We start from the raw sequence: 13,020 nt of genomic DNA, 5'->3' as shown, positions 1-13,020 counted from the left end.
AAATGGAATGAGAATCAGACAGTCCTTGCCACAGCCATACATACACCAGGCAGGAACGCGGGTCTCCTGGAAGGGACAGAGATTGGGAGCTGAAGTTTAGGGATCGTGGAGCAATCCCAGAGTGAGGGCTGCTGCTGACTGTGGAAAGACAGGTCGAGGGGATGTGAGGGAAGAGATCGTGGTGGGAAATGCTTGGTGGGCTGCCTGGAAACAAGGCGATACTGCTGAGTCATGCGTAGGGGGTGGAGCCATCACCATAGCCTCTCTCCACACACCAGCATCAGCAGCTGAACAATGGAGAGGCTGTCCCATCAAACGTCTGATGCACTGAACTACAGAGTAGGACCCCACCCAGGGTGCCCCTTTAAGTGCCTAATGCACCGATTTACAGAGTAGGACCCCAGTCAGGGCATCCCCTCTATGTGCCTGACGCACCCAACAACAGAGAAGGACCCCAGGCAAGGAAGCCCTCTAAGTGCCTGAATGGGCAGAGTTATAGAGAAAGATTGGCCAAAGAGGCCTTCTGATCGCCAGCTACAAGAGGCTTGAAAAAAGACTCTGATAGGGCCATAACTCCTGCCACGGAGGCAGTCCGTGTCCCTGAACACTTGGCGCCACCAGAGTCCCCACAAGCCAAGCACTGCCACCACCTTCATGCTCAACTCTCACTGGGGCAGAGCTGCCACAGGCAGGAAAAAAAAAAAAAAAAAGCCTTGTATTTATGCACTTCAGTAGTGTCACGCGAGTGTATGTTCCTCGGTTCTTTGTCTCATCACAACAAAGATTTGGAGTGACGGACATTAAAGCCCCCTCAGCGTGTCACAGCTCTCAGGTCTTGGATAGACCATGATATAGCTCTCAGGTCTTGAAAGGACCATGTTATAGCTCTTAGACAAATCAGTGTTACAGCTCAGTGTTACAGTTCTATTTTATTTAGAAGATAGCAGGAAAATCCATCTCTGAGGCGTGAGGGCACGTGGATCCAAAGACGAGAAGAGAAGAGTGCCCCAGCGCGCGGGAGAGAGAGAGCTAGCTTTGGCTCCTCTTTTTATACGTTTTTCTCTCCCTGGGCCTGTCCTATGTAAATTGGGCCAGCCAGGAGTGTTGTTTGTTTTACCTGAGGTCCTCACTCCAGTCCTCGGACCTTCCTTTGTTCTATTTTCGCGGGCTTTTCCCTTCCTTGTCTTTTAGCCACCACCATTTTGGACTCCTTTTCCCTATTCTACCTACCTAACAAGAGTGTGCAACTCTTTGTGACCCCGTAGACTGGCCTGCCAGGCTTCTCTGTCAGAGAGGGGGGTTCTACAGGCAGGAATACTGAGCATATTGCCCAATATTGGTTGACATATCCATCTAGAACACTGTATTTCCTGCTGCCCTAGCCGCCAACCTTCCTGAGTACCTGGTGCTGCCAGAAACACTGCCACCCTAGCAGCTGCACCACTTCCACACTTGGCCCTCACAGGGGCAAACCCAAGCCCTTCAGGGCAGCCTCAGAAGCTAAACCCCAGGGGATAACCCACATGCAGAGGTGAAAATAAAACCACAATTGAAACCCAGGGGCAGTGTGGCTACGGAAGAAGATTCAAAACCTTCTGACAAGCTGTACAAGCTGCGGATTAAATCCACACGATCAATTAGGCAGACTCTGTATCTATGACATATATAAAAGGACATTAAGAGCTCCCACAAAAGAAAACACAGTAGCTCTGATAGCTGTGGTCATTGGAGGCAAGAACACACAGGAGTAGGACCAGATTAGAATCTGAGCTGCCCCCACAGCAGGTCCAGAGATAACAGGGTGTTGGAGGGCATCCTAGGGAGGTAAGGTGGACTGTGATTCCCAGAACTGGAAATGACTCTGACAGCAGTGACTCAAGAAAAACATTTATTATTCTTATTTTTTGACTGGATGATCTGCCCACTGATGAAAGTGAAGTGATAAACAACCCCCATTATTATTGTGTTAATGTCAATTTCTCCCTTAATAGCTGTTAGCGTTCACCTTATATATTGAGGTCCTCCAATGTTGGGTGCATCTATATTTACAATTGTTATATATTCTTGAATTGATCCCTTATCATTATGTAGTGCCTTCTTTTATCTCTATTTCAGTCTTTAACGTCTGTTTTGTCTGATGTGAACATTGCTACTCCAGCTTTCTTTTAATTTCCATTTGTGTGGAACACTTTTTTCCATCCCATCACTTTCAGTCTATATGCATCCCTAGATCTGATTTTTCTCTCGTAGACAGTATATATATGGGTCTTGTTTCCATTCTACACTGAATCCAGAAAGAATTAGAAGGTTTATATTCGTGGCCGTATTCTTCACAATAGACTTTACATGTTCAGGTCTCATGGTCTAGGCTAGTGGCTCCATGGTTGTTTTCCTGCACAATCACAAGCAGTGAGTCCAACACATTCACAGCAACTTCCAGAGCTTCTGCCACATCTACCATCTTTGTCCTTGTGAACTCCTTTTTCATCATTTACTCACTGTCTTCTCTTCTGTCCATTTGGATGAGTCTATTTGCTATTCCGGGCCAGTGGCTGGTAGATACCTCTATATTTTTGTCTTTATGTTTCCCAACAATCAGCCCCTTTGTGCTTATTTGCAGCGATACTCATATCACTTGTAATATATTTGCTTCATCTTCTAGGCAAGGAAAACCCTTCTTGCTAATTTGACTGTGACCACTTGACTCTATTCTCTATAGGATTTCAAATTATTTCCCCTTAACTATCAATATTTGGTTGACTAATATTTTTCAGATTCTTGATATGAAAGCAAATTCTATGTTGATAAGAACAACTAGGTCCTAAAATTCATATTCCAATAAAAGGCCTAATACTGTGGGTGAATATTTATACAATCAATCTAGCTGTTCTAACTTCATCAAAAAACAAAAAGTTCATGAAATTTGATATAGTGTAACAGTAAAATTGAACTTAGGAATTTGGACAAAAATCTCTCACTTAGCAGTTTTTTGGTGTGTGTGTATATACAGTGGTAAATTATATATGACAAGCAATTTGCCACTTTAATTTTCAAATATATAATTCAGTGGCACTAAATACATCTACAATGTTTGGTATCTACTACCACTAAATTTAAAAAAAATCAAACAAAATGTAAAATATGTTAATACTCATTCCCCTCTGTGGCCAACCCCTGGAAACCTCTAGTCTACTTTCAGTCTGTACAATTTGGCTATTCTAGTTATTTCTTATAAGTAAATTTGTATACTATCTTTTTATGTCTGGTTTTAATCATGTATTACATTTTGAAGGTTCATCATGTTGTGGCATGTATCAGAACTTCATTCCTTTTTATAACTGGATAATACTACACAGTATGAATGAACCACATTTTTAAACGCCATTCATATGTTAATGTACATTTAAGCTGTTTCTACCTTTTCCCTATCTCGAATAACGCTGCTATGAACATTGCTGCCCACAGATGTGTTTGAGTCCCTGCTTTCAATTCTTCGGGTGTATACCTAGGAGTGGAATTGCTGAACCCAGTGGCATTTCTGTGTTGTTTATGGGGAGCTGCGGAACTGGTTTTCATATTATTAAACTCGTTCTCACATTGCATCATTTTATATTCCCATCAGCAATGGGCAGTTGTTCCAATTTCTCCACAGCCGCATCAATACTTATTTCCCCTCTTTCCCTGGTAGATGTAGACTGGTATCGCAAGGTTTTAATTGGAATTTCCCTAGTGAACAGTGACGTTGACATATTAAGTAATTCAATCCTGTTTTTCATGATCCGTTTCCTCCCTATTTCCCCCTCTCCTCTGACCTCTCATCAGTGTACAAACGTGGACTGATACATACTTTCCTAACAGGAAAACTCTCTTCTGTCCACTACCTCCTCAAAGTGTTATCTATTTCCTGAGGCTCCCTGGCTCCTCTTCCCCACTGCCCACCCCAATCAGGTTAAATTCCTTCTTTCACAATCTCCCTTCCACTCCCCAAAGTCAGGGAGAGCCATCTTTCTTCCTGGAATAAACTGCATATTGCATACAGCAAAATCGATCTCCAACAGGATATGGGTACATCCCATTAGGAACAGAGGTAGTATATAATGTGACTTGAGCCTGTCATTTTGGGATTTTCTGCCCCGCTTTCAGCTCAGAAAACAATGTCCTTAACTCCAGTAAGTCTCTTTGAAGGCGCTTCTACTTCAAACCACATTTCTTCCAGGCTTTAAATTATTTGCAAGTTTCATGCTATACTCTGAATTTCCAAGTAGTCAGAGCTCAGGGCAGAGGATGGTTGCATTCCTGTATGGGCCTGACAGAAAATGGGATGCCAGCAAGGAAGATGTCTCAGAAATCTGCATGGGGCCACCAGGGTGTCTGGAATAAAACTAAACTGTGCCTGGTCAGGGTGAGACTTCAAAAGGAGGCAGAAATTATTGCTTTTAGGGCTGAGAACTGACTGGAGGATGATCTGGCAATATTAGACCCACCAGAGTGGGGACACCTCCCTGAACACCTTAGGTGTGGTCGGTGGAGACCCCAGAGAGGCTTCACTAAGGAGTAACAGGGTGGCATATATATATATATATATATATATGGACAGTAAAGAATCCGTCGGCAATGCAGGAGACCTAGGTTCGACTCCTGGTTTGGGAAGATTTCCTTGAGGAAGGCATGGCAACCCACTCCAGTATTCTTGCCTGGAGAAGCCCACGGACAGAGGAGCCTGGTGGGCTACACTTCATGGGGTCGCAAAGAGTCGGACACGACTGAGCGACTAAGCACAGCACCCTAAGTCACACAACACTGCTGAAGCAGGTGGAGGGGTCAGGAGGAAATGAGAGCAGCCCTGGCTCCCTACATTTAGGTTTTGACGGTGTCCTACTGCCCCACAAGGGTTTCCCTACTCCCTGAATTCTCTTCAGGTACTTTATTATTTTCTCGTTAAATAACGGGAGGAATTATACTTTAACAGAATCCTCTATTGAACCGTATTGCTTTTCCAGACACCCCGACTTTGGGAAAATGTGCAGGTGAGGGAGATGAGGAGGACCACGGGCCGCCCACCCCGTCCACGGCTGGCCTCCCTCAGAAGGCCCCGGGCCCAGGCGCAGGCTGGTCTAGGGCCCTCCCAGCGCTCTACGCCGGGGGTAGGTTCTGGCCCAGGCTGTCCCTGCTATCGTTCCAAGGGAATCTAGTTAGTTCTTTTCTCCGGAAACAGACACACTTGAAGGTAGGGAAGCCACTTGTGATCTGAGGTTGCATCCTGAAGAGGGCACCGTCGCCTAGACACAGTGGCGGCGGGAGGAGAGACAGGCTGGAACTTCAGACCCCATGGTGCCCACTGCCCGTGGGCTGACAGTAACTAAGGCAGAGAGCAGCGGGGCGCAGGAGCCCAACGAGACCCCCGGGGGGAATGGGCACTTTCCTCCCTGGCCCGAGTCTGCGTTCCTTTTCACCCAAGGGCTGAATTCCGACTTCCAAGAGCAGCTGCCAGGGGGCGCCCGCGGAGCCCCGCTAGCTGCCTTGGAGGCGTTCCGAGTGAGAGAGCGCAGAGCGGCTGGGACGCCCCGAGGGCCTCCAGGCACCGCAGAGGCTCCTCGGTTCTTCACGCTCTTCCTGGGAAGGTTCAGCCTGGAGCCCCCAGAAGGTTTCCCCCGGCCCCTCTGGGCTTCAGGCACGGGCTCTCCTGTGACGAAGGTCCGCACCCCTCCCCGCCCCTCTCAGAGGTCAAGCCCAGACCCCGGCCGCCGGCGACCAGTCCACGCGGCTCTCCGAGGACCGAGTCCACCCCCGCCCCCCGAAGCCCCTGGCAGTCTCAACTTTTCGCCTATGAAGCCAAATCCCGATCTTTTCCAGGATAGCCCCCAGGTGGCGCAGCCAAACCCGCCGCCAACCCTGATCCTGTCAGATCACGAGCCTGTTTTGCCGTCAGGGGTCGAAGGGTGGGAACGGCTCCCACTCCGGGGAGAGACTCAGGACGCTTCTCCCGGGGAGACCTCCCACGTAGCTCAGACCACCCGGCTCCGCGTAGGGGGTCCAGATGTGAGGTCGAAGCGTCGCCAGCCCCTCACCCGGACAGTTCCCGGGAGAGCCTCCGTTCAGGCCCACAGGGAGACCGCCACCCCTCCGGGACTCCGCGGTCTCGGGGTGGGCGCCAGCTTCCGTGGCTGGTGGCGCCGTGGGAACTACGTTACCCACAATGCCGGATGTCGGGCCCAAGGCATGTAGCCAATGAACGCTCGGAATCAGCGCGTTTCCGCGACCCGAGGATCTGGGCGGGACTTCCGGCGCCTCTGTGGCGGCAGTACGGTGATTGCTCAGTGTACAGCTGCCCCCGGAGACCTTTTGGAGTGTGGACGGAGCCTGGGGGATGAACAGAGCGAGGAGCCTCTAGGGGAGAGGTTGTCCCCCAGCCCAGCGACGAGTCTGCAGGGCTGCGGCGGTAGATGATAATTGTACACAAGTTCGTCTCTGTCGCCTGTCACTTAAAACCCCGCTGCTTTCAGACTCCGATGGCGGCCGCCGCGCTGAGGGACCCGCCTCAGGTAAACGCTCGACCTCCGGGCCCTCACCGTCCTCACCCCACCAGACACTAAAGCCCTGAGTGCGGAGCGCCTACTCGCGTGCCCTCAGCCCGGACCCCCGAGTCCAGGATGGTGAGGCGGTCGTGGGTGGGGCTCTGTGTTTTACAGACAGTGTGATGACGCGTGGGAGAGGGTGACAGGCGGAGGGACAGGTTTATGTGAATTCGCGGAGAATCTTTCCCGTTAGGAATGGGAAGGGGAGGAGTTTTTCTCTCAGGACGCTGGAAACCATGGAGGGATGTGAATACAAGAGGTGTGAGTTAGGCTTTTCAAGTTTTCCAGAAGTTGCTTTTTGAACAGACTGCAAAGGGGATGAAAACACCGAGGTACAGGGAGGTTGACTCTTTATCCAAGATCACAGTTTAAGAGCACTGAGGTCTCAGAGATAATGAGATACTCATTATACTCAGAAATAATGCAGTTATCTCAGGTCACCTTGCTTCGGGGCTAGACAGAAGTAGAGGGAGGCCTGAGCCTACTGAGCCTGCCATGGTTACATGCCTGTAATGACCTCCCTCTTCCCACAGACTCCCATGAGGACAGAAGTGCTTAGGGACTCTTCAAAGGTGAGCAGAGGATGTTCCAGGCCCTCAATGGTCCTGACCCCACCCTTTGTCTCTGGAATTCTTCCAGACCGTGCAACTGGGCACCCTGAAGAAACCCAAAGCCCACATTCGGTTATCTCTGGGAGACACAATTCAGGAGTCCAAGGGGAATTACCTGACAAGAGGGTGGATGTCCTAACGCCAGGCTCAGAGTTTAGATGGTGTCTCCCTGCCCACATGCCTGTAGTTGGTGAATAGACCGTGATCTTGATACCATAAGAGGAGAGCATGGTACCTGTGGCCCCAAGGCCTGATACTTCCTTCAAGGTGGGGACACTGGGAGGGGAGTTAGCAGGGGATGGATGTCTGGGTGAAGGAACTTGGAATCCTAGGAGAGAAATTGATCATGGAATGATCTGTCCCCCTCATGGCAGGCCTGTGTGACCTTTGAGGACGTGGCCATTTACTTCTCCCAGGAGGAGTGGGGGCTCCTTGATGAAGTTCAGAGACACCTGTACTGCAAGGTGATGCTAGAGAACTTTGCACTGACAGCCTCGATGGGTAAGGCCCTCACCCCAGTGTACTGATCTGGGTCGTACTTTCTGTCCCCCAGAGGCAGCTCTGCTCTTTCCATAGTCAGACTATGGGCTCTGTTTACTTCCCCACTTTCTTGGCATATGTGGTGTGGGTGCCAGTGCTGAGCTGAGTGCACTGCCCCAAGTAGTTCTAAGTCTGTTGCCCAAGCTTGCAGGTGAGGATCTGGGATGTAGGAATTTGGCAGTCAGGCTAAAACAAGGCATCTTACCTTGTTTACCTCACCCTGGCAGAATGAATATCCCAGGTGTCATGACACCTGGTGTCCCAAGTCCTGATTCAATAATTTTAACAATAGGCATATAATATTTGACAAACTGTATATATGATATATAATTTTTAGTGATGTTATATATGGAGTCCTGATGGATGGGATCACAGCATTCAGTTCAGTTCAGTTCTGTTCTGTTGCTCAGTCATGTCCGACTCTTTGCGACCTGATGAATCACAGCACGCCAGGACTCCCTGTCCATCACCAACTCCTGGAGTTCACTCAAACTCATGTCCATCGAGTCGGTGATGCCATCCAGCCATTTCATCCTCTGTCATCCCCTTCTCTTCCTGCCCCCAATGCCTCCCAGCATCAGGGTCTTTTCCAATGAGTCAACTCTTCACATGAGGTGGCCAAAGTATTGGAGTTTCAGCTTCAGCATCAGTCCTTCCAATGAACACCCAGGACTGATCTCCTTTAGGATGGACTGGTTGGATCTTGTTGCAGTCCAAGGGACTCTCAAGAGTCTTCTCCAGCACCACAGTTCAAAAGCATCAATTCTTCAGTGCTCAGCTTTCTTCACAGTCCAACTCTCACATCCATACATGACCACTGGAAAAACTATAGCCTTGACTAGACAGATCTTTGTTGGCAAAGTAATATCTCTGCTTTTCAATATACTATCTAGGTTGGTCATAACTTCCCTTCCAAGGTAAGCGTCTTTTAATTTCATGGCCGCAGTCACCATCTGCAGTGATTTTGGAGCCCCAAAATAAAGTCTGACACTGTTTCCAGTTTCCCCATCTATTTCCCATGAAGTGATGGGACCAGATGCCATGATCTTTGTTTTCTGAATGCTGAGCTTTAAGCCAACTTTTTCACTCTCCTCTTTCACTTTCATCAAGAGGCTTTTTAGTTCCTCTTCACTTTCTGCCATAAGGGTGGTGTCATCTGCCTATCTGAGGTTATTGGTATTTCTCCCGGCAATCTTGATTCTAGCTTCTGCTTCTTCCACCCCAGTATTTCTCATGATGTACTCTGCATATAAGTGAAATAAGCAGGGTGACAATATTCAGCCTTGGCATGCTCCTTTTCCTATTTGGAACCAGTCTGTTGTTCCATGTCCAGTTCTAACTGTTGCTTCCTGACCTGCATATAGGTTTCTCAAAAGGCAGGTCAGGTGGCCTGGTATTCCCATCTCTTTCAGAATTTTCCACAGTTTATTGTGATCCACACAGTCAAAGGCTTTGGCATAGTCAATAAAGCAGAAATAGATGTTTTTCTAGAACTCTCTTGCTTTTTCCATGATCCAGCGGATGTTGGCAATATGATCTCTGGTTTCTCTGCCTTTTCTAAAACCAACTTGAACATCTGGAAGTTCAGGGTTCATGTATTGCTGAAGCCTGGCTTGGAGAATTTTGAGTGTTACTTTACTAGTGTGTGTGATAAGTGCAATTGTGCAGTACTTTGAGCATTCTTTGGCATTGCCTTTCTTTGGGATTGGGATGAAAACTGACCTTTTCCAGTCTTGTGGCCACGAGTTCTAGTAATCCAACATGAGTCACCTTTTCTTTCTTGCTTGCTTTCTTGTTGCACCTCTAGTTCCTGCAAGTTGGAGCTGCTGTCTAGTTGTAGTGGATGGGCATTTCCTTGTGGTGGCTTCTCTTGTTATGGAGCACAGGCTCTAGGGCATGCGTGCTTCAGGTGTTGTGTACATGGGCTCTCTATTTGTGGCACACAGGCTCAGTGATTGTCATGCACAGGCTTAGTTGTTTCCACTTTCGTTTATAATTTTGAGTCCTCTCTCTTTTTTTTTATTACTCTAGAAGGTTTGTCAATTTTATCTTTTCAAAAAATTCTTAGTTTTCATCTTTTCTATTGTCTTTCTAGTCTCTATTTTATTTCCACTTTAATCTTTATTATTTCCCTCCTTCTGCTAACACTGAGTTCAGTTTGTTCTTCTTTTTTAATCTTTGAAGTGTGAAGGTAGGGTTATTTTAAGATTTTTCTTAGTGTATGTATCTGCTAAAACCTTCCCTTTTAGAACTACTTTTGCTGGGTCCCATAAGTTTTTTATCATATTTTGGTCAGAAAAGAGATTTGATATGATTTCAATTTCCTTAAATTGGTGAAGACTTGTTTTATAGCCTGCTCTATGATCTAATCTGGGGGATTATCCCTGCATTCTTGAGTAGTGTGTATTTTGCTGCTGGTTGATGAAATGTTCTGTATATGTCTGTTAGGTCTATTTGATTTATAGTGTTTAAGTCTAGTGTTTCTCTGGCCATGAAGATTTCTTAAGATATCTAAATGTTGTATTATACAGAAAGTTAAAAGAAAAACAAAACATGATGAATACTCTCCTACCATAATCAGCATAATTCACAAATATTTCTCTTCTTTCAGTTTGTTTGCATGAAACACAGACTAAAGAGACACCTTCTGAGCAAAACGTTTCTCTAGAAGCTTTGTCACAGGTCAGGACTCCAAAGGTAGGTCCATTCACCGAGAATGCTCACCCCTGTGAGAAATGTGTCCCAATCCTGAAAGACATTTTGTACCCTGCTGATCTACCAGGGCAGAAACCATACTTTACTGGGGCATCTGCAAACCTACAACAGCTTCAGAAGCATTTCACTACAGAGAAAAGTGACGTGGATAAGGCAGCATTTGTAAAAAGCTGCATAGTCCAGGTGTCACGGAATCCCTTCACCTGTAGGAAGGTTGGAATGGACTTACCAGGTACAGTGGGTCTCCTCCAGCACCAGATCACTTCCAATGGTGAGAAACCCAACAAAATCACCAAGTTTGGGGAGACTTTTAATGGTAGAAAAAGTCATTACAAATTGCGTGAATGTGGGAAAGCTACCAGCCACAAACACAATCTTGTTTACCACCTAAGAGTCTCTGCTAGAAAAAGAGTTTATGAGTTTAGCAAATATGGGAAAGCCATGCACTGTAAGTACTCACTTGTTCAGCTCCAGAGAGTCCGCACTGGAGAAAGGTCTTATGAGTGCAGTGAATGTGGAAAATCTTTTAGGCAACGAGCCACTCTTATTATACACCAGAGAGTTCACACTGGAGAAAGGCCTTATAAATGTGGTGAGTGTGGAAAGTCCTTTAGTCAGTGCTCCAATCTTATTGAACACTGCAGAATTCACAGTGGAGAGAGGCCTTTTGAGTGTGAGGAATGTGGGAAAACCTTTGGGTGCAAATCCAATCTTGTTCGGCACCGGAGAACCCACACTGGAGAAAAGCCTTATGAATGCAGCGAATGTGGGAAATTCTTTAGACAAAGCTTCACCTTGGTTCAACATCGGAGAATTCACACCACAGCAAGGCCTTATGTCTGTGTCCAGTGTGGGAAATCCTTTAGCCAAAGAGCCACTCTCATTCGACACCAGCGAGTTCACACTACTGAAAGGCCTTATGAGTGTGGGGAATGTGGGAAAGCTTTTGGATCCAAATCCAAACTTGAGCGACACAACAGAAGTCACACTGGAGAAAAGCCTTATGAGTGTGCTGAATGTGAAAAATCTTTCAGACAGAGTTACAGCCTCGTTGAACACCAGCGTATTCACAGTAGAACAAGGCCTTTTGAGTGTGGCCAGTGTGGGAAGTCCTTTAGCAGAAGAGCCATCTTCACTAAACACCAGAGAATTCACACTGGAGAAAGGCCTTATAAATGTGGTGAATGTGGGAAATCCTTTAGTCGAAGCACAAGCCTTATTCAGCACTGCAGTATTCACACTGGAGCCAGGCCTTATGAATGTGGGCAGTGTGGGAAATCCTTTAGGCAAAAGTCTGTTCTCATTCAACACCAGGTAGTTCACACTGGAGAAAGGCCTTACGAATGCAGTAAATGTGGCAAATCCTTTAGTCAACGTTCCAGCCTCAATCTCCACCGAAAATTTCACACTGTGGAGTGGCTCCATGAATGCAGGAAATATGGGAAATCCTTTACTCCAAACAGCTAACATTGTTTAGCACCAAGTAATGGTGACTTCATCCATGAAGTTAAAAGACGCTTACTCCTTGGAAGAAAAGTTATGAGCAACCTAGATAGCATATTGAAAAGCAGAGACATTACTTTGCCAACAAAGGTCCGTCTAGTCAAGGCTATGGTTTTTCCAGTGGTCATGTATGGATGTGAGAGTTGGACTGTGAAGAAAGCTGAGCACCGAAGAATTGATGCTTTTGAACTGTGGTGTTGGAGAAGACTCTTGAGAGTCCCTTGGACTTCAAAGAGATCCAACCAGTCCATTCTGAAGGAGATCAGCCCTGGGATTTCTTTGGAAGGAATGATGCTAAAGCTGAAACTCCAATACTTTGGCCACCTCATGCGAAGAGTTGACTCATTGGAAAAGACTCTGATGCTGGGAGGGATTGGGGGCAGGAGAAAGAGACAACAGAGGATGAGGTGGCTGGATGGCATCACTGACTCGATGGACATGAGTCTGGGTGAACTCTGGGAGTTGGTGATGGACAGGGAGGCCTGGCGTGCTGTGATTCATGGGGTCACAAAGAGTCAGACACAACTGAGCGACTGAACTGAACTGAACTGAATCCACACTTTGAGAAAGATCTTAGAGCTGAAGAATGTGCTCCCTCCTTTTTCATTATAACAGCACTAGACAGCTTTTGTAAGGGAGCCATTTGCCTGAAATTGAACCTCATACTTGCAAACATCTAATGACTTGAAATTCTCAATGAGTTCCAGGTGTCTGTGAGGCTTACAGGAGCTACATTCCATGTTCTAAACTCCCCAGGGCCGTCATCAGAGTTACATCACTGCCAGTTTCTCTGGTAGAACCCATCTCACCTCTTCCTTGTACAGTATTTCATTAGTCACTCTGATTTGCTGACACAAGGGTGATGTCGGTGTGCCCTAATGTTCCCTGGAGGAAATCTTGAGTAGTATGTGCCCTTACATTTTCCTATTTCAATTGATTAAGTATGAATTTGACCTTCGAATTCGTTGGTTTCACTTGATATTTGTGGTTGGTTTTCCTGCCTCCAGGTCACCAGTTTGGAATTGCCCCCTATTTCTCTGGTTTGTGCAGCAATAAAGGTCTTATTGTTTAATCTA

The 13,020-nt window shown here is 46.8% G+C and overlaps 1 protein-coding gene across 2 annotated transcripts; it reads left to right on the top strand.

Annotated features, from left to right (window-relative positions):
- The first annotated feature begins 6,226 nt into the window (after positions 1–6,226).
- On the top strand, positions 6,227–13,020 carry LOC109572114 (zinc finger protein interacting with ribonucleoprotein K-like). Of its 2 annotated transcripts, XM_019978655.2 has the most exons (4): positions 6,227–6,542; positions 7,109–7,147; positions 7,561–7,687; positions 10,338–13,020. In XM_019978655.2, exons 1-4 carry the CDS (start codon positions 6,444–6,446, stop codon positions 11,906–11,908), a joined length of 1,836 nt encoding a protein of 611 aa, XP_019834214.2. In that variant the 5' UTR covers positions 6,227–6,443; the 3' UTR covers positions 11,909–13,020. The 2 variants fall into 2 exon arrangements, with proteins under 2 accessions (XP_019834214.2, XP_019834215.2); XM_019978656.2 differs by lacking the exon at positions 7,109–7,147 and having other exon boundaries at positions 6,228–6,542.

This window comes from Bos indicus, chromosome 18 (assembly GCF_029378745.1).
Source record: "Bos indicus isolate NIAB-ARS_2022 breed Sahiwal x Tharparkar chromosome 18, NIAB-ARS_B.indTharparkar_mat_pri_1.0, whole genome shotgun sequence".
Lineage (NCBI taxonomy): Eukaryota > Metazoa > Chordata > Mammalia > Artiodactyla > Bovidae > Bos > Bos indicus.
The sequence above is the reverse complement of the archived record's forward strand: the minus strand, read 5'-3'. Positions and strand labels throughout refer to the sequence as shown.

Coding starts and splice junctions, on each gene's coding strand:
- LOC109572114 (XM_019978655.2), top strand. CDS start 6,444: ATGATAATTGTACACAAGTTCGTCTCTGTCGCCTGTCACTTAAAACCC. Junction 7,148..7,560: donor TGCTTAGGGACTCTTCAAAG/GTGAGCAGAGGA, acceptor CCCTCATGGCAG/GCCTGTGTGACCTTTGAGGA. Junction 7,688..10,337: donor TGCACTGACAGCCTCGATGG/GTAAGGCCCTCA, acceptor CTCTTCTTTCAG/TTTGTTTGCATGAAACACAG.